We start from the raw sequence: 26342 nt of genomic DNA on the forward strand, positions 1-26342 counted from the left end.
ATTTTTTTTCTCTCTCTGTGACATGGCTGTTTCTAGAGCGACTTTGCTGCACTGAATCTGTACCAAAACATTAAAACTCCCAGCAGGAGGTTCCCTGCCTGCTCAGTCTGCACAGCTTGGCTGCACACAGCCAGTGCAGCAAAACACATTCCCTGGGAGCTGACAAAATGTCCTCCCTTAGGAGCCAGGGGAGACAAATAATCTCACCAGTGTTCATTTCCCCTCACTTCTCAAAAATTAGCTGTTAGGTTTTTATCTCTATAGGTTTCTACCGAGTTAGATTTTTCAGGTAGTGATGGTTTTGTTTATTTAAGAAAAATCTTTTGCAGAAGTCACTGTCACAGTTTGCACACTTGAAATGTTTTACTGCAGTGTGATTAATTGAACTGGAGAGGTGCTCAAAGAATTATTATAGGTATCTTAGTTAACAAAATATTCATGACTCTACAGTTTATTACAAATAAATTTTTATGTTGTGAATGTAAATGGATGAGCCTTAGCATAGTAACATAGCTGTTACTGTTGTCTCTAAAACACTTAATAGCAGATTAAGAAAAAATTAATTTTTAAAAATGCTGTATTTTAGCATTTGGGCTAAAGGGATAATCTCTGCTACCTGATTTATTATCAGTGTACCTTTTCAGATAGTGCTGTGATTCTGAAAGAACAGTAACAGATGTTACAAGAACAATGAATCTGAACTGATTCATTTGTAATGATTTTCTCTTGCTGTCAGAGGAGAGAGGGGGCTGTGTCATGGGGTATTTGATTCAGCTACAGCTGATGGTCTGCAGGAAAGAATGAAGGTGTTGGTGTTCAGACTCGGGCTTCTCTGAGACAGGGTCAGGGAGTGACACTGGGCACTGGTCAGCTTGGATCAGGAATGGATCATCCTGCCCAGCAGTGGGAATGGTGCCAGACCACAGTGAGAACCCTGTGTAAACTCCAGTTATCCCCCAGTGGGGATCCCATCTCTCCTGCACTCTCCAGCTGCTGCCAATTCCTGCTCCCAGGGAAGCTCTGTGGTGTGGAGCCTCAATCCATGCTGGACCGGGAATGGGACACAGGGAGGGGAAAGCAGGAGAGCAGGACTGTGTTCTTATTTCAGCCACTGACTCACTCTGGCTTCAGGCAAGTCACTCGGTAGATATTTGCCTGTTTCCTCTAATGAGGTTCATGGCAATCAAAACACTGCAAAATTTGTGGACACACTGATTTATAATTTTCTCTGCTTGTTGGGAAAGTTGTAATTTCAGATGTAGACTAATTCTACTTTTAAGGGGTTTTTTTTAACGTTTTATACATCAAATATCAATACCATAGAGTTACAAAATTTCCAGTGTGTATCGTGTCCTTTGTTGTAATGATTCTACCAGCCAGTTACCAGGAAACCCTAGCTTCAAGTCTTCATGTTGATGAAAAAAATCTATACCCAAGTGGTTTTTGGCAGGACCTTTAAAATTTAATCAGTGGTGGGGAAAAAAAAAAGTTCATCTGGGCACACAACTCTTTTATTAAAGTAACTTGTTGATATGTCCCTTGAAATAAGTACCAGTGCATTAGCACAGGTATATTCATTGCTGTGGATAATCCTTTTCAAGCAGATCAGGAATTGTCTGTGTTCTGTTTGTAAAAAGCTCAGCTCTGCTGAGTACAATGTGTTTACTGAACAATCAATGGCAATTAAGTTCTGAACCAACAGCTTTTACACCAAGTATATTCTCAACAGATACTTCAACTTGTTGTAGAGTTATGTTCCAAATACAGACGTATACACACAAAAAGCCTCACGGATAAGTATCACTTAGTACCTCTATAATACTGGGGCATATCCTTCTGCATAAGAATTCTGTTTGGAAAATAATATATACTACTGAATGCTGTGTTAAAAAATCAATATTGCAGAAATTGATACTTGAAACCTTGGTATTTATTATTATGTGCTCCGACTGAATTTCTTGGAAGAGAGCCTGGATTCTAAAAGCAATTTTGAGACATTTGATGTTAGTTTAAAATCTGTTGATTATACAATGAATTCATATTAAAACACAGATTTTCTGGTTGAATACACCATGGGTTTTTTTTTTTTTTATTATAGCAGTAATTAATAAAACACATCTGGAGTCATGCTGGGTTTTAAAATCATAATGTCTGCTGGATTTTAACTTTAATCTGTGTCCTGATTTCAGCTGGGAGTTAACTTTCATCCTAGTAGCTGGTCCAGGGCTGTGTTTTGGAGTCAGTGAGAGAATAGTGTTGTTTACAAACTGATGCTTGAGTTGTTGCTGAGTACTGCTTGTTTTAAGTTAAAGGTTTTCCAGTTTCCCATGCTCTGCCCACAGGCAGGTGTACAAGGAGCTGGGAGGGAGCAGGGCTGGGACAGCTGACACAAACTGGCCCGAGGGACATTCCAAGCACAGATGTGGGGGAAGCTGGCCAGAAGCCCCTGATTGCTGCTTGGGGACATTCTGGGCATCGAGTCAGGTGCCTTGAGCAACTGTAGTGTGCATCACCTGTCTCTGCTGGGTTTTATGTCTCACTCCCTTTGTCATGTTTTCATTACAGTTGTAGTGTTATTATTTATTATATTTTATTTCAATTGTTACTTCAACCCATGGGTTCGGATTTTTTTTTCCCCCATCCTCCTCCCCATCCCAGCAGGAAGTGAGGGTGGTCAATGAGCAGTTGCATGTTACCTAATTGCTGGATGGAGTTAAACTGTGACAGACCTTTTTGGTGCCCAGTGTGCGGCACAAAGGGTGAAGATAACAACAGATCTGACCAGAGTATGTAAAACAGATTTGTTACAAGCATTCATTATATTAATTTAATAGTCAGTGGTCACTGTGTTGTTTGTTCTCAGAGTTGTTGTGCTTGTTCTCAGGCTTGTGTCATGTGATGACATCCTTGGTGTCCAAGTTGCCTTTGTGCTGTTTATCACCTCTGGGGCCTGGGCTAAGGTTGATTCTGTTGTACTGGCTTATGATATGATAGAATTGCTGGTTGTGAAATAAATAAAAAACAATCACAAATGGGGGTTCTTCCAGGAAAACTGCTGTTCCGGTCTCCAGTGGGCAGTTCCCCACACAGAGGAAGAGCTAATCCAACTCCTCATCCTATGGAAAAAAAATCAAATCCATTTTTACAAGAAGCAGGGAATCCTAAGACCAGTACTAGAGGGGCCCTGCCTCCAGCTAGGTGGAGGAGAGGGACAGTCAGATTTGTGGGACTGTGTGGATTGGATGGCCTGGCGCAACAGACCCACTGCAGTGTAAGGCTCTAGCAGATACCTGTGCACAGTGCATCCTAAAGCCATCAGGCTATAAAGGGGCAGATCCCATTTTCCTTTGTTCCCCATCCCAGTGGATGGGAGAATGGAAAGCTGCTTACCTTTCAAAGGTGTAAGTTTTAATCATGAAGCTGTGATGGCACTGTGTGGATTACAGCTTGGGAAAGTTTCTAGTAAGTTTGCTTACAAACATCAAACCTTGTATTACAGAAGTTCTGAACTAAAAAATGTCCACATAAAAATCAACTAGCTATGTCAATTCTTATTGCCCTTCCATTTGCTAACTCATATTGCTTAAAACGCCTTGCTTTTAGTATATGTATCTCAGTACATATTATGTTAAAAAAAAATACAGAAGCCTAGCAATCTGTTGTCTCTTAGGTGTCCTGGAAAGTCTCAGTTTATCCCAGGCCTGCCAGGGTAAGGTGGAGTACATGAGAAATTATCAGATTTTCTTAGGCTCTCTGACCTCATTTTGGTTCATCACATAGAGCTGTCCTGCTCCCTCCTAGAGATGCTGTCACATGGAAAACTGCTCCTAACAGTGCCTTGGACTGGGTGTAGTAACTTGTTAACCTCTTGTGTAATGCAGGAAGAATGAAAAACTTAATAGAAGGTGAACACCCTTCCCTGCAACCTATCAACAACAGTCTTCTGATATTGGTGCTGTGTCACCGCAGGTTAGATTGCTCAGACACCTACAGGACTCACACTGTTTTCCTTCCTCTGTGCTTCTTTCAGTGCAGAAAAAACCCATAATGGGCTTATAGAGACATTCCAAGTGTATCAGCTGAACAGCACAACAGGAGCAAACCATTGGGTTTGCACCTCTTGATGCCTACAGAGTGGCATTAAATCTCCTTGTTGAACAAGATAGTTCATGGGACTTTGTTCTCTCGTAGCCATGGGGTCAGTTTGCAGGCAAAGGGCCATAGCTGTAATCAGCCTATGGCTGTTCCATCAGTATTTGATGATTTGGTGGTTTCATTTTCTAGAGTACAAAGTAGCTGCCAAAAAAGATGTGGTTAGAAAGACACATCCAGGCCAAGCTGCCCCAGGTTTTTGTTATCCTTCATAAAGCTTTGGGCCTCTTCCTCAGAAAGTGCTCTAAGTGGAAGTTCTCAGCCAGGGGATTATGCTAAATGGATTCTGCTTTGACTGAACATGAGACTTATTTGTCTGCTCAAGAAGAGAGCTCAGTAAACCAGCTCAGTGTTATATTCAGTTATGCACTTGACACAGTTCGTTTAAAAAAAATAAAATCACTGCCTCATTTTCCTGGGGTTCACATGAGAAGATAAATCATCACTGGCTCGCACAGCAAAACAAGGCAAGTGTGTCAGCCTTAAAATAAATGAAACAAGTCATGGTGTCGCCCTGGTCACGGTGATTATGCTGCGTGCACATTGCACAATGAATTTCCTTCTCCTCTGTGTGCCTGAGTGCACGTGTCACGTTCACAAGCAGCAGGGCTGGGTATCCCTGCTCTGACCTGGGGCTCCATCCTGCAGGGAGCTGTACAAAAGGCAACATGCAACAAGGCCAGTTCAGGTGACTTACACTTTTTGGTGGCCTTGTGCTGCCTTCTTGCTTTATAAAGCATCTGGTTTTGCTCAGAAATGGTGAGGGTGAGATTCAGACAGCAGACACATCGTGCAAGTGCCCATCTCCATCGGTAGGCAGGCTCAAGCATGTGGATGTGGGTGGAACTGGGGCAATCTGGCTGTGTCCTGAGGTGTGTGCCTGCCTATTGCAGTGAGGGGTGTTTGGAAAAGTAACTCAGTCTTGTCAGACCACAGTGGCCAAGAGCTCTGGGTAAGGTAACCTCAGATTCAGAAATTCAGTCATATCCCCATGGAAGCACTCTGGAAACCAATAGAGAACACTGCAGCTCCCACTGAAATCAGTAACACTAGACTTACAACTTAAATGGCAGCAGGAAGCCACTCCTTTTCTCAGGTACAGTTTCACCTAAGGAGTGATCTTGAATAGGAAAAAAACCCACGAGAAACAGCATGCATGCTGTGAATAGCAGCAATATGCATTTCATATTTTTAATATATTTTATTATCATATAACTGGATTACCTTGTTATTTGCCCTGCTCAGAAGTAGTTAAGTATGATTTTCTATACCTTGTACAACAGGAATTCATAATGTAGAGCAATCTAGTAAGTTAGGGAGATCAAACTGCAAGCCAGTCAAAAAACTAAACACAAATACAGTGTACCCCAATACACTCAAAAAACACACTAAGAGACCCTGCATTACAAGAAACCTGCAAGATCCACATATATTAGAGAAAAACAAACCACTTAAAAAATCTTCTTTCTCTCCTGAGGAATCTCCTGCATGCACAGCTCATCTCTCAGATTATTGTTACATGTCACAGTAATTCTCCAGGTCTAAACTGTGTCTTCAGCTGGCAGGAGGGCTGTCACAGCACGTTACAGTGATGGCAATTAGCAACTCAATCAAAGAGATTTCCAGGTTTGGCTTTGCCTCCCCTGCCGTGGTTACGTGGACTGGGCTGGTGTGCAGTGTTCGTGGCTGTTCACTGGCCAATCAGCATCCATCCCCTATTTCAAAATTATACTTTTTGGTGGGATTCAAGGTATCCAGGCAACTGCTGTCTCCAAGGATAGCTGAATTCAGCTATATTCCCATGTACTTGATAGCACGCTCTTAATTTTACTGTTTCATACTGCAGCAAAACTGGACACTTCACAGGGCAGGCCTGATTTTCCTCACCAAATACAACTTAACTCCTCAGACTCCCTTCTAGGCTCTGCTCTGCTTTTCAGCAAAGTAAGCAAGAAACAATTCAGACCCTTTTCTATAAAAACACATACACGATGAAGAATGGTTTTTTGAAGTCTTAATTTCTCTGTGGTGTGTGCAATCATACCAGTTATATAATACAAATACAGAAGCTTACTTTAATAGCTCCAAGCACAGCAGGAGATGAGGGAACAAGATCAGATCTCAAACCTTTGTCCTTCGCAACAGCAGTTTGCCACCACTGTGAGTTTTATCAGCAAATATTCTGCTTCCCCAAACTCCCTCGGCTGCCAAAAGCCTGCAGTAGGTAGAGTAAGCTTTCCTGGGAAAAAACAACTGTCCGGGATAGTGATACAAACCGTGATTTAACCATTGCAGCCCCTTTTGCTGGTACCGCTACGCTCCTGCAGGAAGAGCTACATCTGTCCACAGCTCCCCGAAGGGGAAGACAGCCTGGAGCGGGGAAATCGGGGAAATCTTACAGGTGTGGAAATGCTCCTCTGTAAAGCTGCTGCCCCGAGATTTCACCTTCCCCAGGGATCCGTGGGATTTTTGCCTCTTGTGCGAATCCATCCTGGAAAGCCCGAGGGATTTCAGGGATGTCCCGGGCCCCGGGAACGGCGGCCATACGACCCTGGCGCTCACACCGGGAGCTCGAAAAGTGTTCGCCCTTTTGATATTGACGAAACAGCAACACTCAGGCAGCTTTCCCGACCGAACAGCGGGTCTCGGGGTGAGGCGCCGCCGGGACCCCGCACCGCCGCCTGCCCCCGCCGCATCCCCTCCGAGCCCACCCCGTAAGAGCCCCCGGCAGGCCGGGGGGACTTTCCCCTCCCTTCTCGTCCCTTCCCCGCTCGGGCCGAGCCCCCCGCCCGGCGCTCAGCGCGGACCGAGGCCGCCCCCCGTGAGGGCTCCCGGCTCCCCGCACTGCGCATGAGCGGGGGCAGGCGGCGGAAGGGCCCGTGAGGAGCCGGGAGCCGCCGCCGCCGCCGGAGGAAGCGCCGCCGCCGCCGCCGCCCTCAGTGTCCGCCCGAGCCGGGAGGGGAGAGGCCCGCACAGCCCCCACCATGGTGAGCGGCGGCCCGGGGCCCCTCTGCGCCCGCCGCGGCGCCTCGGGGCCGGGCAGGGGCGGCGCGGCCTGGTCGCGGCGCGCTGGGTGTCCGGGAGCGGCCGAAGGGCCGGTGTCGGTGCTCCGCGGGCGGGCACGATGTCCCGGCCCGGGGGCCGCTCTCCTCCTGCCGGGCACGGCGGGCCCGCGGGGCCCGCGGCTGGGGCCGCCCCGGGCAGGGGCCTGAGCGGGGGGCGCCGGGATCCCGCCCAGGCCTCCGACCCGCGGGGCCCCGGCAGGGCAGGCCCGCACGGCGGGAGGGGCTCGCCGGCGCCCGGTGTGAGCGCTCGGGCACCTCTGGGACGGCGGCGGCGGCGGCCGTGCGGGCAGCTCCGGGCGGGCCGTGCCCTGCCCCTGCCCCGTGCCTGCCGCACCGCTGAGACGGGCTGCCGGGGGCTGCCAGGAGCCGGGGGCTGCTCCCAGTGTTCCCTCAGGATTTCAGGCGTCTCGGGGCCCACTAAGTGCCGTCAGGTCTCAGGGGAACTTGGGGGTGTTGATGCGTCTTGAGCCGGGGTTATGTTGGAGAATTTCTGGATAATTGTTCTAGGCTCTTGGTTGGTTCTATTCACAGAAGTGCTGTAAAAGAGGGCCTTGCAAAGGTCTTGTAAAGGTTTATCTTGCGTTTTCTCTGTAGTACTGTTCTTACAGCTGAGGATTTGCTGTGGACTCCCACTTTGACTTTCTCCCTTGCTTCTTGAAGGGGGGAAGCTGCACAAACTGCAAAAACATTTGCTGGTTTTGTTTGCCTGAACAAAAGAAAAATACGCTCTTTCAGTGTAATTAAGGGGCCCCTCATTGGTTTCTTGCACAGTGTCTTATGCACCAGAGGGAACAGTTTACACTAGTACTTCCAGGCTTTCTCCGTATTCAAATGTTGTAACAGCTTTAGCTACTACACCTGTACAATTTAAAGCAGAACTTTTCTGTAGCAGTGATACAGTCTTAGGAAGGGTGTGGGAGGGAGTCTTAAGATGTAGTGGTGTATGCTTATTGGTATAAAGATATTTTATGCTTGCTGTTAATATTACTCTGACAAGCAGTGTTAAAAACATATTAAAAAAATTACAACGTCACCTTTAATTGGTGGAGTTACATTGGCGTAAAAATTTGGTGAGCCGGCATTTAAATTAGTGGTGTGCAGACCTCTAATAAACTTGTCACTATGTAACCAGTATAATTTTTAATTGAATAGTTTGATGTAGATCTTTTTTTTTTTTTTTTTTTTTTTTTTTTTTTTTTAATATGAGCGCTTAAGACTGAAGTCTGAGTAAAGTTCAGACTGTAAAGATGTCTTATTGTAATTCTGCAGGTCTGGGACTGTCTCAGATAGTGCTTACACAGTAATGTTACACAACATTTTATACTGACTTTTTTCCATAAAAATCACCTAGAGCTGTCTCAATAGTATATCCAATGTAGGCAGGCAAAATAAATACACAGTTAATGAAATAAGCAGTTGATGTCTTGCATGTACATATATTACTGGGTGGTCGTGAGATTAGAAATTTAAATTGAACAATACTGCAGAAAGTGGCTTTATAACAGAAATAGGGAGGCCCATCATTTGGACAGTAACTTTTTGTGAGGAACAGCAGAGTTCTGTCTGCTTGGTCTTCTTGGAAACACTTAACTGAAGACCCAGCAGACATATTCTGTGTAGCAGTTCTGTCCTGCTAGATTGGTATTTATCAGGTTGGAGGGAGTGTGTGAATGCTCCAGCCATGGCCCCGAGCAGAGCTGTCAGCTGCAGACAGCCGTGTCCCAGGTTGTGCTTGTTGGCTCCAGCACCCAGGTGAAAGGATGGCAGAGACACTGAAGTGGGACTAAATGACAGGCTGCAGCTTTTAGAAGTAATAAATACAGGTGTGGATGGTCTCCAGTGCCTGGCTGTAGGCTTCCCTACCTGTACCTGTGGTACGTCACAATCCTCTGTTTGGTCAGGGGGAAGGTAGGGAGACTTCACAGGTGTCTGAAGGTGCCCATCCAGAAACACGAGATCTGATGTCCGTTTTTCTGCCCATGAACACAACTGCTCTGGCTCGTCCTCCCAGTGGCTGTGGCCGGGTGTCTTGTCCAGCACAGCAAATGCCATGGCACAGGTCCCTGCAGCTGGGGCCTGGCTCCTGCCTGTCCATGCAGCACTGCCAGACAGAGCCCTGCTGGCTCTGCTCTCACCAGTGCCCATATGGCCAGAGCCTTGTGCCTTCAGGACAAAGGTTTCCTGCCCTTGAACCGTCTTTGTCCCAGATCTGGGAGGGACACAGCCCTGCCAGTGTTCCTTGGGCTGCTGAGGGCAGTCAGCCTCTCTTACCCACTCCTCATCTGAGCTGGCTGAGCAGTGCCTGTGCAAGTGCTGTCCTTCACCTTCCCTGTTACAGGGTTACTGCTTCATCTCATCCTGAGGACAGTGGTGTGCCCATGAATCAAGGCAGAGCCCATTTTATTCTGAGCCATCTTCACTGCCTGTACAATTCTGAATGATTTAATGAATTTAGAACTGTGTGTGGTAATCAAGGCGAGTGTGTGATTATCTACATTCTTTATCCAGAGCCAAATGCTAGCCTTGTCTCTATTTCCATTGTCATTATATTGTCCAGTTTGTGTTCTCTGAAGAATATTTCTGTGCTGATAAATACATAATTTCTTACTGCAAACTTCAGCTGACAGGAAGTTGTAAAATTTAATATTACAAGAATTTCGTGTCTGACGCTGTCTCCTGTAATGCTGGTGTACTTCATGACATTGTTATGTGGTGTTTAACTCAACAGGCTGTTCTGCAAGGCCAGCTGTTCATAGGTGTAATCTGTGGTGCATGTGCATGTCTGTAGCAGTTTGTTGATATTAAGTATTTGAGGTTTGGTTGTCCCATAGTAAAACTTTAGATTCTTGGCATTACCCTTCGGAGGGAATAGTCAGAGTGCTAGACAAGATGGTGCATGATTTTGTTTCCTCTCCTAGCTTACCAGAGATCCCTTTGAACTAATACTTTAAATCACTTTTAACTAGAGCCATGAAAAAAAATTCAAGAATATGAACTACTCTGAGAACAAGGTGTGAAATTTATTATGTAGCTCTTGATATTTTACTCATGTTTTATGGTGCCAATGCAAATATACAGTATGACTACAGCTTCTGCCCCAGACCAGAGTTAAGAATTCTATACAACTGGCTGCTTTATGTTGTCCTTTCTTTATTTGGAAAAGGCCTGATTTTTTTGTCTTTCCTTCACCTCTTAGGTTAGCATGAGTTACCATTATATCTACAGCAATCTGGGTAGCTGTATATTGACCTTCTGCCTGCGTGCAAATACTGAAATTATTTAATCCACTAAAAGAACATTATAGAGGGTGGAAAGCAACTTTAATTTTTTGTTGTGATTTTTCCCTTGGATTTTACATCTCAACAGACTTTGTAAGTGTTCTTGTTCTGTTCCACTGCAGCCAAGTGGGCTTCACATCAGTTTGAAACACAAGCTTACAGATGTCCTGAGTTTCTTGCTTTGTGTGCCCTCTCTTAGGGGAGCTGCTGTGGAAAACAAAATGTAGTTGAGGGACATGTTTTTTTACATGATGCAGAAATGGTGGCTATTTACTTCCATTGGTTTTGTCCTTACCTTAGATTTTTTTGGTAGTGTACCTGTGTGCCATCACTGTTTGTGTGTTAAGAAGCAGTTCTGTGTATTTGTAGATTTTTGTTGTGATTAACATTTTTCTTACCAAACAAAGAAAAATACTCAAGATTTTGCCTTTTAAGCTTTAGCCACGTGTTTGTTGAATACAAGCAGCAAAGCAGACGTTTTGAGGTGTCTTGTGGTCCCTTGCATGGATAAGGTGGATGATTGAGGGGCAGAGCTCCCCTGGCCGTTGGTGCCACACCAGGGGACAGAAGTGGCAGTGGGGTGAGGGGGCCCGAGCCTCTGGGATTGAGCTGATGTCACCGGGGTCTTTGGGAAGAGCAGGGATGCTTCCCACAGCCACAGCTCCTGCTGGAGTCTGAATGCAGGCGGTGTAAAGGCCTAGACTTCGTGGAGGTTGATACTATTTTAGAAAAGGCTTTTACCTGTCACATGCATGAGAACTTAACAGGCTTTTCTTTGAGTCCTGCCTGAAACAAAAGCACAGATGTCACATCGTTCAAATTCCTTGACTTAGCAGTGAAACTAGCAGGATTGGGATCATCTGTGTGAGTGGCTGGGAAGGGAAAGGTTCAGAGCAGTTGCTCACTGAGGAGAGACGGGGTGAGCCTTTCTTGGGGGCCACGAGGAAGTTTGGGCAGCAAAACTCATCGTGCCCTGCTCGTCTCGCTGGTGGCTGCACGGGCCCTTTGAGCCAAGTGCAGGAGCAGGGCTCCAGCAGGGATCCTCACTCTGCAGTCCCGGCATTGTGGGACAAAGGTTGGAGCTGTTTCCCGTGAACACTGGCCAGCAGAGTGGAGCCCTCATTTGGCTGTTAGCTGTCCATAAAATGTTGGTGACCAGTGTGCAGAACTTGTCTTTGAATCTGGCGTGACTAAAACCGGTGCAGAAGATAAGGAAAAACAATGCTGTAGTCAGAGCTGGTGGAGAAGTTCTAGCATTTTTTTGTTCCCAAGACCAGGAGTACCAAGTCCAAGTATTTTATTTTTTATTTGTAGTTTTTCACTGAAGTATCTGATCAAGGAAAGGATATTGAATTAGAATATTCAAATTTTGTTCTTCATGGTAAGAGGCAAATCTTCATTTTAAAATCAAAGTCATAGAATCAGATGTTAATTAGAATGAGTGTAGTTTTATGAATCTACACAATGGAGCTTTTCATTTGGAGAAGTTGTTCTGTGTTTTAAAAGTAAGGTTATCTGCCTTGTTATTATGAAATTCTTACTATGAAAGGTAGCTTGGATACCACACAAACTTGATCAAAGGCTTGCAGAGCTGAATTTTTCATTTTCCTCTTAACCTAAGAAATAAAGGTACAAATTTGTTTCATTTGCTTTCCATTGGTTTTCATTTGTATATGTAGACAAGACACATATCTCTAAAATAAAATTCTATCTTCCTTTTTAGCCTGTGTTAAAGTTGAGATGTTTTAAGTGGCTTGTGTTGCATTTACAGCGAGCACAATTTCAGTGTCCAGTATTTGTTGCCTGATGAGTGTAGGATTAAAGGTTATGTGCTGCTCAGTATTGCACTTAAAACAATGATAGAGTATTAGTGCTCAGTGTCTAGAAATAGCCCTTAAAAGTGCAGAAGGTTTGGAACCTGTTCCTGCTTGAAGTGTGGGTTTTTAATGTGCTGGAAGAAGAGCTATAATAGGATAGTAAAAACTCAGCAGTAATTCCATCTCCTGCTGTCCTGTAGTAGGCCTGCAAAGGGTGTCCAGTCACTGAGGATGTGCCGTGTCTTGTCCACATTGGCAAGGTTCTGCAGAAGCATCCATCCAATATAAAGAAAGGGCTTTGGCACTTCTTCACCAAAAATGAACTCATGTTTGACCAGGAAAAATATGATTATTCAAGAAAAAGATTATGGCTGAACAGTGTGATTTATTGCATCTTATACCTTACTGAATATTGTGCTGATTAGTGTAATTAGCTGCTTGATTCTTTGCAATTTCGATCTGCTTTTAAAAAGGTTTTATGTTGTTACTATCACTTAGGGAGCCCCAAGCATGGGAAAATCTCATGTACATATGTAGAATTTAAATTCAATCATAAAAGGCATTTAAGCTGCAAGTTTTTGATCTAACAGATTGCACTCTTCTTTCATGTGACAAGATGCAGAACACACCACCTTCTGTAGTCCTGGGCAGCCATGGTAAAGCCTATTTATACCTGTTCCTTGACTTTTGGTGGGATGTCACTGCTTTTGGAGTTCACCCTTGCAGGAGCAGGGCAGAACAAAGTCTCCTGAGGTTTTACAGAGTACTCACTGTTAAATGGACTATGCATACTTATGTGTACATGTTAAAAAAATCAAAATACTGAAGATTAAAGGCACTAGCTTTGTAAAGAAAGAAAAAGAAGAAAAGAAAAGCTAAGGTAATTAAGCATGGTTGCCCTGTAGTGCAGCTGAGTCTGTGGTGATGCAGCAGTCTGGCTGTGTGGAACTGATTAGAGGAAGCTGGTAATTGATAGAGAAAATTAAATTTGGGGTTGTTTCATCTTCATTTGGGATTTCATTCAGTGGTTTGCTTTCATATATCCGAGTTTACAATACATTTTAACAAGCTGCACCTAAAAATCCATTAGTCATTTCTGGAAGTGGTTCCCCGTGGCTTTGTCAGTGTGAGTGATTTTTGTGGAGGTGTGAGCTCAGTAGTGCGAGGTGCTGGATGTCTGCAGTGGAGCCAGGCGGGGACAGGTGGGAGCACAGGAGCTGCTCTGGTGCCTTGGCCTTTACCTGGAACCAGGGCTGAAAATCTCTGTTTCAGAAAAGTATTTGTGGCCAGAGATCCAGTGTGGCACACTTGGTCAAGAAACTGAGATAAAGCAGCAACACATAATGGCTTTAAAAATGGTGTAGCCTAACTGATATCACTCTGTTTGAAGTCTGCAATCTGAGCTAAAAGTTTTGCTTCGGTTGAGTGTTATAGATACAGGGTGGTTTTGGTTTGGGGGGATTATTTTTATTAAAGGACACTTAAGCCAAGGGTGTTCTATTTAGCATATTATGTGGGTATCAGTTTAAACCAAATGTGATGCTCCTGTATTTTTTTTCAGTGGTGCAAGTCTGAAGCTGATAACTTAACTATTACAAATAAAAGTGTTCACACTCGTTCTCATCAAGCCACAGAAAACTGATCCTGACTTCTGGGACAGAAGAATTTGTGTTCGGAAGCATTAGTTCTTTTTTTCTAGTGATAATGTGATTGAACACTAATTATTCTTTGGAATTAAGAGCTTGAGCACATACTGCTCCTAAATCACTTATTCTTTGGCTGAATTTTATCATATCTTGGGATTTTTTTTTCCCCTTTTCTCCATATTCCCTGAGAAGGAGCTCTTGAAATTACAATTACAATAATGAGCACAATATACAAGTTTTGGTTAGAATACAAAGCAAACTAAACATTAAGTATTTGTGCCATGTAAGAAATTTGTGTAATGTAAGAAATCCAATCCTGACTTAAAATTTTGTCAAGTTACCAAGTTATGACATTGGGAATCTTTGTTTTGACTGTATTGAGTGAACTGTAGAGCTGAATTTGGGTGTAATGCAGAAGCTGTGATTGCTTTCCCCTGATGAGCAGTCAGTTTTGTGTAGCTCATACGCTTGAAATCCCGAGTGTGCTTCTCCTCATCAGAAATACCCTTGGGAATCCCTGTCAGCTGATAAGCAGCACGATTGTGTTCAGTCCTGGGCTAGAGCAGGGCGGGATGGCCGGCTCTGGGCAGGAGGCCTGGAATTCCAGAGCTCTCACCTTGGCTCCTCACTCCCCCGCCCGCCTCAGGCACAATTACCTTTTTTTTTTTTCTCTTCGCTTCGGTTGCTGCACCTGTGAAATGGAGACAATGCCTCCTCGCAGGAATGGTTTGCAAATTATGTAGGCGGAGCTGAGAACCTTCAAAGTGCAAAATCTCTTTAAAGAAAAAGAAATCTTTAAGGTATTTCAGTGTGTAGCTCCCTGAAATGGATGACCCAGCCTAGTCCCTTGCTGCCATCCAGAGGCACCTGAGGAGATCCCGTCCCAGGTGTGGCCCTGGCCCTGCAGTGCCTGGGACCAGAAGGACACCAGCCTGTGCTCAGTGGTGCTAAACTGTTCATGGCCTGCTCTGCCCCACCTCTGGAGGAACCTGATCAGATATTTTGCTATTTGACTGCTTGGGAAAATGATAAAGATACCGATTTAAAACAACAGTAAGAGACTGGTTTTTATTTGTGGGTTGTTTTTTTTTTTGTCCAGTAGGCATTTCTAGTTACCATATTGTCTGTTTTCACTAGAACAAGTTGAAATCGTCACAGAAGGATAAAGTGCGTCAGTTTATGGTCTTCACACAATCTAGTGAAAAGACAGCAGTGAGTTGTCTGTCTCAAAATGACTGGAAGTTAGATGTTGCAACAGACAACTTTTTCCAAAATCCTGAACTTTATATACGAGAGAGTGTTAAAGGATCACTGGACAGAAAGAAGTTAGAACAACTATATAACAGATATAAAGGTGAGTACCCTGAATTTTAAGGCTTATTTCCTACTTGTGTAATTCTTACTTACAATGTATTGGTGATGTTGTGCTCTTGTGCTGGGAAATCTTAACTGACTCTTTCAGCTCTGTTTTTCTACACTAATAATACAAATCAGAAGGGAAATATAGGTAGGTTTCTGCTTCACAAGGATTACATGCACTTACTGTATGTGCTCTGAATGTATCTACATTTATAGGACATTAGGGTCTGAGCTGGAATTGTGTGTACAGTGAGTAATTGTAATGGTTCCCCAGACTTCTCCTGAGGAAGGCGTATCATCCAGGACTTGATCCTGACAAGGAAAAGGTTCCGTACTAGGGGTGGGTTCTACCTTAGTTTTTATTCAGCTTGTTCTTACTATCAGGTAGTTACAAGGAGAGTGTAAAGGGAAACACAGTCTCTGTACCTGTTATGTAGCCAGTGTTCAGCTGATAACCTACCACTTGAAGTGGACTCAGTAGAGCAGAACAAGTCCTGTGTATTAGCACTTAGTCTAAAAATGAGTGCTCTGTTTTCTGTCAGTTTTCCTGTGTTTTATGTGTATAATCCAAATACCGTTTTTGTGAAGTCTGTGTTGGCTTGCATTAGTAGATCTTTGTTAGCACGGTTGAAATGTGAGCACCTCACTTCCAGACCTGATGTTGATTCCTTTGTGGAAAGAGGAGTGGGCCTGGCTGACCAAGGGGAAAGTGTAACTTCTCCCTGGAGGTTTCTGTGTCCAACCTCCTGCGTGCTGGAAACCCCATGTGTGCCAGGAAAAGCCCAAATCTGCTCTTGGGGTAGCCGTGGGTGGGCAGATTGGGGTGTTGGTACAGCCTGGAAATGAACCCTGCAGAATGGCTTCCCATGGAACAGAGCTCATCAGTGTGACCAAAGAACCAATAATGGAGTGTGCTGGGGGGAGAGAACCACTGTGCTCCCTAGGAAATGAGTCAGAAGATCCTGCATATTATTAGGCAGAAAACAAATGTTTGTGGTGCTTTTGTCTCTCAATGAAAATAACATGAGCTTCATTGTATGGGAGGCTTTATTGCAGTAACTGCCTCAATTGTTAAAGCTTAACCACTAGGAACACTCATTTAATTTTGTTTTTAAAATACTCTCATAAAAGGGCTGATCCCAAAAATGGCTCCTTGAAAATCTTTCCTTGTCTTAAACATACTTGTTGGACAAACCAGTAAATTAAATATCTTGTTTTTCTTGATACTTACTTTTCTGTCCCAAAGACCCTCAAGATGAAAATAAGATTGGTATAGATGGAATCCAGCAGTTCTGTGATGACCTAGCTCTTGACCCAGCCAGCATCACTGTCCTCATCATCGCATGGAAATTCCGGGCTGCAACACAGTGTGAGTTCTCAAAGCTGGAGTTCATGGATGGAATGACTGAGCTGGGGTAAGTGCTCACTGCATGTTAGATGGTGACAGTGTGATCCAGTGTCGTGCTTTGGGGGAATTCTCAGGCTTGGTGTCCTTTCTGAGATGTTTCAGAGCCCAGCATCGCTGGTCTGCCTCTGGAAAAACACAGCCCTGCCTTGGTTGTGTGAGCATTGTGTGGTAGTTGGCACAAAGCTGCTCTGGCAGACAGAGCAGGGATGTTGGGCACACCTGGGGTTTCCCTGCCTTGTGAGAGTGCAGGAGTCTTCATCACATTTTCCTAAAATTTTTGTGGATTGTAGAACCTGATATATGAGGTATATGTGCAAATGCAGTGGGAAAAAATAACAAATGAAGTTCTTGTAGAGGTGCAGCCTCTTTAAAGGCTTCCTGAATTCTGTTTTGGTAATCATTTTGTATTCTACAAACAGTTTATAGATTTTTGTTTAACTCATGTTTTTATGGCAAAATGAATAATAAATAAACAAACATGCTTTTTAAAATGCAGATGTGACAGCATAGAAAAGCTCAAGGCCCAGATTCCTAAAATGGAACAAGAATTAAAAGAGCCAGGAAGATTTAAGGATTTTTATCAATTTACTTTCAACTTTGCAAAGAACCCGGGACAGAAAGGTTTAGGTATGTAATCTAATTCATAAGCATTTGTTCATAAATATTGGAAGTGACTAATTGAAGCAGTAGATGAATGTATTATTGTCATCCAATGAAAGATAATCACCCTTGGGATAAAAGACATCTCTGTGTTTTGAAAGATAGATGTCAATTTCAGGTATTCAAATTGATTATTAATAAAGGCTACAGAATTTTATGAGAGAGGGTTTATTCTTTCACTCAGAGTGAGTGCAGTTCTCAGTAAGCACAGTGGATTATGGTCTTACATTAAAGACATAATTACACCACTTAAAATTTGCAGCACCGAACAGATTAATTGAATTTTACTTTTAGGATAAATTGAAGCTATAAAACCATTTTCTGTTTAAGCACATTTGTACAGTCCCTTGTAACACCAAAAATACTTGCAAATGTCTTAACAGGATAGAATTGGAATGGTACAAATGGTTTCCTGTGTTCTGGGCCTGGTGCCTGCTGGTGCCTTCCTACAGAGATTTTTCCCCCTTACCTCACTGGAGGCTTTTTTGTCATTATTTCAGAGTTCATACGCTGAGTGTGCCTTTGGTTGGTGTAACAGGTGGAGTGGAAGAATAACTTATTAAAAATAATTTCAGAACACCACAGTTTGGATGGAATGAAAGGAACAAACTGTAGCTCTGTCTATTCAAAACAACAGAAATGAGGGAATAAAAATTTCTTTTGAGCAGTGATGTTAAACAGCCAGAATACTCATTCATTTCTCTTCAGTGTGATTTGGCTATTAGCCATAACTAGCATTTCATGGTCCTGTAACAACTTAAGTTAATTGTTCTGGTTTTGAGAAAGAATAAAATACAGAAAGGCTAGTAGGTGCTTCCTTGGCAGCTCGTGCATTGCTTTTTCTCAGTAATGAAAATGCTCTAAACTGGCTGCCACTGACAGCTTTGCATTCCCAGGCTGTGTAAAGATGAGCTTTCTGCTTTAGTTTTATTGGCTTTTATGTACCAGACCAAATTGTGGCTGAAAATGAGTGTTGAAAAATAAGTAAATAAGCAAAAGCTCTATGTCCTTCTTCGACATTTTGCTGTATCTTGTTTGTTGTTTTCAGTGGATTGTGAATTTCATTGTATCCAAAGGAGCTAAAAGTGCTGCTAAACCATCTGAAAATACTTGAGCATGCTTGTAGTCATTTCTGAATCATGCAAAGAAATAAATAGGCTGATTTGTGTTTCTTGTAGGAAGTCATAATAATTTTTTTTTAGGCTGCTACAACAAGGAAGATGTGGACAGCAGCTGAATTGCGGGATAAATTTCCCAGGAAAACTGATTCACTTGCTTTATTTCTCATTCATCATAAAGCTTCTTTGTGCAGGTTAAGCTCTAGCAGCGGCAGACAAGTATAGTTTTGTGGGATCCATACAGCACGTACATAGTGTAAGATAGGTTTTGAAATTGTTTTTAAGTCTGGGTCTGGAAGTGCTGTAGAACTGAGCTTAAAGCCTGGATGCTTACCAGCCCTTTTGGTGCTCATAAATACACAGTTCTAGGCATGAATTTAGAACAGGGCAGAATAATTCTGGAAACCCTGGAGCAAAAGAATACTGGGAGAAGTACAGAGCTGCAAAGTAAGTGCTGCTAGTTAGGCAATTAATTTTGGTGTGTCTAAATAACTGCTTGTAGGAACTTGCAAATTGATTTTAATGTATATTGGCCTCTAATCTTGCAAACATTGTGCAGTAGTTCAGGCACAGTTCTGGAAATGCATTTCTTCTGCATAATTCCTTACTACTGTGTAAGTACTGTGGGTGTCTGAGAAGTTCTTGTGATATTTGCATCTCGTTGGAGAATACCCTGTAGCTGGTGTTCATCTCAAACCCTGTTTGCTGCTCTTGCATCTCTCTGGATAAAATTCAAAATGGAGGAGATATTTTGAGACTCATTTGATCCAGGAGGATTTCACTGAGCATTTCTCACACTTACAGAAACCTAAAATGGTATCGTTACCTTCCAGTTTTGTTGTTTCATATTATTTCTTTTTAAAAATGTGGTTTGTCCCAAGGCATTATGTCATCATGCTTTACATGTTTGGACTCTTACAGTGAGTTTGAGGTTGCAGCATCCTGAGATTTAGCTTTTAACAGCCTCTGCTTACCCACAAGAATTATCTCAAAATTGTATAAAAATGTCAGAGTGCAGAGTTTGTTTATGGTGATTGTTTACAAACCACTGTAAAATGCAGTGATTTGATGACCTTGCCTTTTTGTATGCACACCATTACTGCAGCGCAAGTAAATAAAACTTAGTTTTTAATCTGTTTCCTTGAGGAACTGACCAGCTTCCTCTGATGTTTGTATTTATTAATTTTTAGAAAGACAGTAGTTTTAGTTGAAAGCTAAAATGCCTGTTTTTGTACCTCAGTCTCCTGTTAAAAGAGAGATTTTGAGCCTCTACAGTCTTGAATGAGTTGCCATTTTCAGCTACAGCTTTATTTACTGAGGAGTAGTGACTTCTGTCTGATTTGTCTCTGCTTCTTGAGATTCAAACTTACACTTTTGTCTGAAACAAACCTCTTTGCAGGTGCTGGAGAATCCTTCACAAATTTTATTCTGTACTTTGGTCAGGAGGTATTATAATGTGACTCTGCTGTTTGAGAACTTTTAATATCAGATGCTGAACAACTCAGAAACTCCCCATTAGCTTCTACTTACCCTCCAGCAATGCAGATTTCATACTTTGTTTTGTTTGCTGTTGGTTTAACCTCCAAGATCTACCTCCCTTGGTTCCTTTAAATATTTGGGCATCCTGGGGGAAGGAAGGGAGTGGAGTTTTGGGTTATTGGTGTGAGTTTTTCTCTTTTTTTTTCCTGAGGTGTGCAGTTGATCCTGTGCGTTCTCCCCCAGCTTCCACAAGGGCATTGTTTATAGAAGAAATTTGCTGGACTGCCAAATATATGAGAGCTTTTGTTAAAAAGAGGCCACTTACCGAGGCAGCCTTTTGGGGTCACTGTGTGAGATCCTGTGGCTGAGGAGACTGAATTTGGTAATTCCCAGTGAATTTGGTGTTTGGTGCTGCAGCACTGAGCAATTCCCTGGTGATTCCTGGCAGGGCAGGTGACCCTGGGCAGGGTTGTGGGTTCCAAGTATCTCTGGTGTGCTCACAAGCTCCTGCCTGCCCCTCCTGGCAGTTCAACCCTTGGCACTCCCCAGGGAGTGGGGAGCTGCCTCTGGCCTTCCCCTCCATCCACACCAGCTGGGTTTTTTTTTGGGAGCTGCTCTCAAATATGCCAGGTCAGGCATCACTCATTCCAAAGAAGGAGGAATTTAACAGGAGGCTGTGAAAGAAAAAAAAAAACCAACCCTCAAACAAACCTAAAGCCAACCCACCACAAAAAACACCCAACAAACAAAAGGAAAAAAAAAAAACCCAAACCAAAAGGGCCAAAAAACTACCCCAAACCACCAACAAAAATCTCCCAAACAAAAGCAAAAACTCAACGTAACCAAAATAACAACACCAACAAATAAACCATCTCCTGTATGCTTAAGGACACTGCTTGAAGATTCTTTCTCGAAAGGAAATCTTGACTGCAGAAATGAGCAGTTGGCAAAAGCCTCTTTACAAAGGCAGCAGCTGTAATAAGGTTGCCCTGAAAATGAAATAATTAAAAGTTGGTTTTAGCTAAATTGTATTTCATACATTAAAAAAAAAGGGAAGTCTTAGTACAAAATACTACAAATTTTCTTTTCAAGCCAGTAGCATCTTTAACTGAAAATGTTTTGCTGACTTTTAACTGAAGTATTGTTAGATATCAAGAGGCATATGAAATGTTCTGGGGGGTTTGGGATATGTTAGATATTAATATGGGCAATTTTCAGTTCTGTAACATTTAAAATATTTAATCCTTTATTTATGGTTGCCTTTTTGTAAAGGATCCATGAGTATATTTGCATTAGTTCAATCTTTTCACATTTATGGATACATGGTTCATCCTGGTGTTAGATACTTGTGGAGATTATATATTTGATATGTATATCTCTAAAAGTAATATATTTTAATATTGCAGATTTAGAAATGGCCATTGCCTACTGGAATTTAGTACTTAATGGAAGATTTAAATTTCTAGACTTGTGGAACAAATTTTTGTTGGTAAGTTTAAACCTTTACATAATCTGGGCTGCAGTATTTTCAGAACTTGGAAGATAAACATGTTTAAGTTATTGAGTAGATGAAATAGACTGTGTTGACCTAAATCCCAGATATTCATAGTGTGTACAAGAGAAATATGTTTTGGGGATATGGATGTGTCTGAGACAGTGAAAATGAATGTATAATAGGGTTTTGATTTTATTTTTTTTTAAATATAAATTTTCCACCTCTCCATACAGGAACATCATAAAAGATCAATTCCTAAGGATACCTGGAACCTTCTTCTAGACTTTAGTACAATGATAGCAGATGATATGTCTAACTATGATGAGGAAGGTAAACATTGCCATTTTCTCTCATTAACTTCTGTGTTTTCTATTACATTTATTGCTGTGTATCTGCTTTGGCACAATCTCAAAACCAGATCCATTAGAGTGTCACTGGTGATCTGAAGCCCAGTTAGAGCCGCTTTAATGCACGTTGGAATCATCTCTGTTACTGATGTTTTAAAAAAGAAATGCTGAAGCTTTCATGGAATCCATTTTCTTTTTTTGTTCTGTCTAAGCTCAGACACAAATTCTTTCTTACTGAGACAACCCCAAATTCTTTCTTATTGAGACAAACCCTGCTATATGTCCATTTAAAACCCACAGATTCTCTGTTGGTGCAGTTCTTGGCATCTTCATCGAAGTAACTGATCCCTGGTTTGTGCAGCTCCGTGTAGGGTCCTCTGGTTAGTGCATTTCATAGCTGAGAATGTTTTTAAGTCTGGTTGCTTCAGTTTATGTGAGGCTTGGACATGTTTTGATGTAGAAGTGGAGCTGGCAGCACACTGGGGCTGCTGAACAGAACTCACTTCCTACCAAATGTGTTTTTTGTAAACTTTTGTATCGATCTTCCCTCTTCCAGTCCATGTGAGCCAAGAACAGCTGATTACCCTCAGCCCTTGGCAGCACATCAGTTCAGTGAGGGGGGAAACTAAACTTGTGATACCTCTGGAGCAGAGGGCAGCAGACTTGTCCAGCTTTATTTAGTAACTATGGACTGTCCTCAGTCTCTTGTCAGTTTTGAGTTAGGATTTTGGTCGTTTTTTTGGTTTTCTCTGGAAGATGACCCTTGAAAGTGATGTGTATTAACTGGCTTTAAAGGAAGCAGAAATCTTGAATCGGCTCTTAAATTTCAAGCAGGAAAAAATATTTTTTTGCTTCAAACTCTGCCTGGTTTAATACTGGAAAGCAAATAGCTTGTCTGGATGTGATGCTTGTGAAAGAATGCCTTGTTGAACCAAATTCTTACATTCTGGTGTTTTCCTCTTTTAGGGGCATGGCCAGTTCTTATTGATGACTTTGTGGAATTTGCACGCCCTCAAATTGCTGGGACAAAAAGTACGACAGTGTAGCATTAAAGGACCCTTCTAGAGTGTACATAGTCTGTACAAATACCTGAAATGGAAAATTGCACAGTCAATTTCTGCTGGCTGGACTGAACTGAAGATCAATCCTCACAATATGGCTGAGGGTTGAGACAAACCTTTAAGGATACATCTTGGACCATATCATATTTCATTCTCCTACTGGTGGTTTGGGCTTTTCTTCTAGTCTGGACCACTCTTGCCCGTTAAAATTCCAACACTGTGGATTTCATCATGGATTTATTTTTTGTTGGTGGATCACCCTAATTTTCATCTCCCATAAGTCCTAGAAGCTTTATAATTATTTTGAGGTTTCTGATTTCACATAAAGCACAACGCTGGTCATCATCAGACAACTGTTGTATGGCATCTGAATTATACAGATCAACATCAAAACGATTTTTAAAAGAATCCTTAAATACACACTTGGGGCTGGTTGCAAAGACTGTACTGATAGCACTTCCTGCAAGAGTGAGATATTTAAGTGTACTGGGTCCGAGTTTTTTCTTTTCTGGCAAAGTGCAGGTGTCGTCTGCGTTGGAGTCCCAGCAGTGACAGGAGTGACCCAGGAGCCCCAGGGCTGTTGATGGGGGTCTCTGGTGCCTGGCTGAGGTTTGCTGCGGCTCAGCTGCTCTGGGGACAGCTGGGGGACGACACAACTCGAGCACTTGACCCCGTGGGCGATGGCAGAGCCCACCGTGGGCCGAGCTGTGTCCTCACGGAACCCAGCGTGCTCGAGGTCACTCTGAGAAACCAGATTTCATCACAGTTTTGAAATGCTTATCTGTCTGTCAAAGAAAGGTTTTTCATTTCTGTGGAAATCAAACACTTGAATATACTGAATTTGTGTCTTAACTGTTTGCTACACAATACAGTATTTTAAATTAAGATATGTGACTTTTATGGCTGAGGTGTGACAAAGCAAATGGCCCTGTTGTACAAGAAGCTGGTGAGGTTGATGTGAATCTGGGTTTTGAAACCATTACCCTGGTAAGGTAAATCTTCATAACATAGAGGTACTGCCATTATGGATGACACCCTTTTTTAAATTATTTTGCTGAGTTTTCCTTAAATTGGTATATCACTGTGGTTGCCAAATACAGAAATTAAGAGTAAAGCTTTCCCAGACAAGCACAGATCAGATACAAACTACTACACTGGCTTTGGTTGTTTAAATTATTTTGTGGATCATCACTACTTGTCTTGCTGCATTTGACTAAATCGCTTCATTTGGATCAAAGCAGGTTTTATCAGATGCAGTTCTTTATTAATACAAGAGCTCTTTAGCTGCTTTTATGGTCTTTTACTTCTCGCTGGGTTACTTGTGAAGGGATTTGATAAATCATGCTCTGGAAAACAAGCTGGAATGAACAAGCTCCAGGAGAGGAGACAGACCATACTTACAAGGGAGAAGAGGGGGTTTAAGTCCACACTCTAAATAGTGCCCTGGTAAGGCCAGAATTATCTTTGAGATGAGTCATTGGTACTTGCACTAGACTGCAGCACAATTTTATGCAGATGCTAAAAGTATTTTAGGGGAAAAATTGATCATAAACAGCTAAAATTTTTATTTGTACTCTGTGCAGTTGACCTTAAGCCTGGCTCCCCTTACAGCAGTGCCCTTTTGGCAAATCCAGTTGTGCATTTATTCCAAAAATAATATTCCAAAAATTCCTCAAAAACATTGCAGACTTTCTCCAGCTACTGGAATTGGCTATGCCAAAAACTGTGTGTTTTGCTGCTTTCAGTATTTCCTTTCTCAGTTTTGTGTAAATAAAAACGGGGACTTGAAATTAGGGGGGTGGGTGGGGTGGAAAAAAAAAAAGCTCGACAAGGTTATCTCTGCGTGCTGTTTTCTGTCTTGAGGGTTTTGGTACTGTTTCAGATTGATTAGTTCAAGTATGCTGTGTTTGGAGAGGAGAACTGACTTGCTTTTCATCCCAATGCAGACTTGTCCCTCAAAAAAGTCTGGGATTGGGCAGTGGCAAAATGCCCGTGGTGTTTTAGAGACTCTTCCTTTTGAATGCAAGATCTTTCCAACAAAATAGTGTTGTCATCAGTTTGGTACTACATGCTTATAATTACTGTGTAATTATAAAGAAATACATAAAAACTTTGACTAATTATGTTGCAGAAAAGGGTTATTTGTGCTATCATGGCATCTTAAAAGTTTTTCAAAATGACCGAAGTTGAAACATTGATTTAACAGGGTGTTGTTCTAAGGACAAAATGCCTGGTTACAGGGAATATTTTGTACTGAAACGTGCTCAGATGTGGCCATGTGGTTTTTTTCCTTCATATATGTGTGGGGTTTTTTGTTTGTTTTTTTTTTTTTTAAAGAATGCAGCCAGTTGCTTACTTGGATTGCTTTAATTCGTAAGTGCTTATGTCTTCAATTTGATGATCTCCCCGCAAATGGATCGATTTAATTTTGCCAAATGTCAAGGGAAAAAAAAATGAAGGCAAACATCAAGTTTGTAAACTGTTTTTATACATTAAAATATGTACAAAATTAGAAGTGCCCTGATATAAAACACTTAATCTTGAGATTATATTTAGTAAAAGCCCATCATTTACATATCTCTGTAAGTTCAAAATGTAACTTCTTACAATCCCTCTCATTACCAACAGAGGCAATAAAGCTCCAGTGAAATTGCCATGACTGAGGTTTGTACTGCATTGTTTCAGTGTGTTATTTGTAAAACTTGGTTCTGGAACGTGCTTTTAGGGAGTGGGGGGGAAAAAGCATGGAACACGTGTGTTCTGCAGAAAATACAGTTCAAGGCAGGTCTTTCTTTTGTGGGGAGGGGAAATCTAAAAACTGCTCCTCCACCTTGCCTGCTGCTTGTTCCCAGTGTTTACAAATCCCACCTGGAGCTGATTCTCCCAGCCCTTGGCACAGCCCCGCCCCAGCACTGAAGGAAGACACCACACACACTGCAGTGGTTCCACTATGCCTCAGGTACAGCAGTAAAGCCACTTTTTATTGATCAGCCTGTTAATGAGTAACTTAAGCCTTGCTTCAGAACTGTTTTACAATGAAATCCATACTGAGACGTCTTTATTTAAGAAAGTTATAATTTTTTAATGAATGCATTTAATGAATTTTGTCATTCACACTTTTATTTAAATAACGTTGCCAGAAGTCTCTGTAGGTTTTATTTTAGGATGGTAAATTGACTGGGTTGGCTTTTAAACAAAAACCAGTGATGCCCTTCAGGCCTCTGAGCTCTTCTGCAGCTGACCACACCATTAAATACTTGATGTAATTATAATTTCATCTATGAAAAATAGGCCTCAGCTTTTAAGCATGGAGCTGGTTTAGTACCAACCTGTACAAGTATCTACGGAAATAAACACCAAGAGTTTTGCTTCTGACTAGGCACCTGTACCTCAGGCCCAAGTCTGACCTTTTAAACTGGTAGAAAACTCAATACCCAACTTCTGGAAATTGTGTCAG

General features: G+C 42.3%; 1 protein-coding gene across 3 annotated transcripts; it reads left to right on the forward strand.

The window, feature by feature from the left end:
- The first annotated feature begins 6482 nt into the window (after positions 1 to 6482).
- DCUN1D1 (defective in cullin neddylation 1 domain containing 1) lies at positions 6483 to 25539 on the forward strand. 3 transcript variants are annotated; one of them, XM_066193535.1, is made up of 7 exons: positions 6483 to 6553; positions 15096 to 15312; positions 16564 to 16732; positions 17222 to 17352; positions 21389 to 21471; positions 21711 to 21807; positions 22791 to 25539. In XM_066193535.1, the coding sequence occupies exons 2-7, from the start codon at positions 15138 to 15140 to the stop codon at positions 22868 to 22870; spliced, it is 735 nt and encodes a 244-aa protein (XP_066049632.1). In that variant the 5' UTR covers positions 6483 to 6553; positions 15096 to 15137; the 3' UTR covers positions 22871 to 25539. The 3 variants fall into 3 exon arrangements, with proteins under 3 accessions (XP_066049632.1, XP_066049631.1, XP_066049633.1); XM_066193534.1 differs by lacking the exon at positions 6483 to 6553 and adding an exon at positions 7018 to 7139; XM_066193536.1 differs by lacking the exon at positions 6483 to 6553 and adding an exon at positions 14843 to 15011.
- The last annotated feature ends 803 nt before the right edge of the window (positions 25540 to 26342 follow it).

This window comes from Chamaea fasciata, unplaced genomic scaffold (genome assembly GCF_029207755.1).
Source record: "Chamaea fasciata isolate MVZ Bird 193981 ecotype frontalis unplaced genomic scaffold, bChaFas1.0.hap1 SCAF_11, whole genome shotgun sequence".
In the NCBI taxonomy this organism is placed as follows: Eukaryota; Metazoa; Chordata; class Aves; order Passeriformes; family Sylviidae; genus Chamaea; species Chamaea fasciata.

Excerpts from the sequence above, each read along its gene's own strand:
- DCUN1D1 (XM_066193534.1), top strand. Across the intron at positions 16,733-17,221 it reads GATGGAATGACTGAGCTGGG|ATGTGACAGCATAGAAAAGC; the intron begins GTAAGTGCTCAC and ends TTTAAAATGCAG. Across the intron at positions 21,808-22,790 it reads GTCTAACTATGATGAGGAAG|GGGCATGGCCAGTTCTTATT; the intron begins GTAAACATTGCC and ends TTCCTCTTTTAG.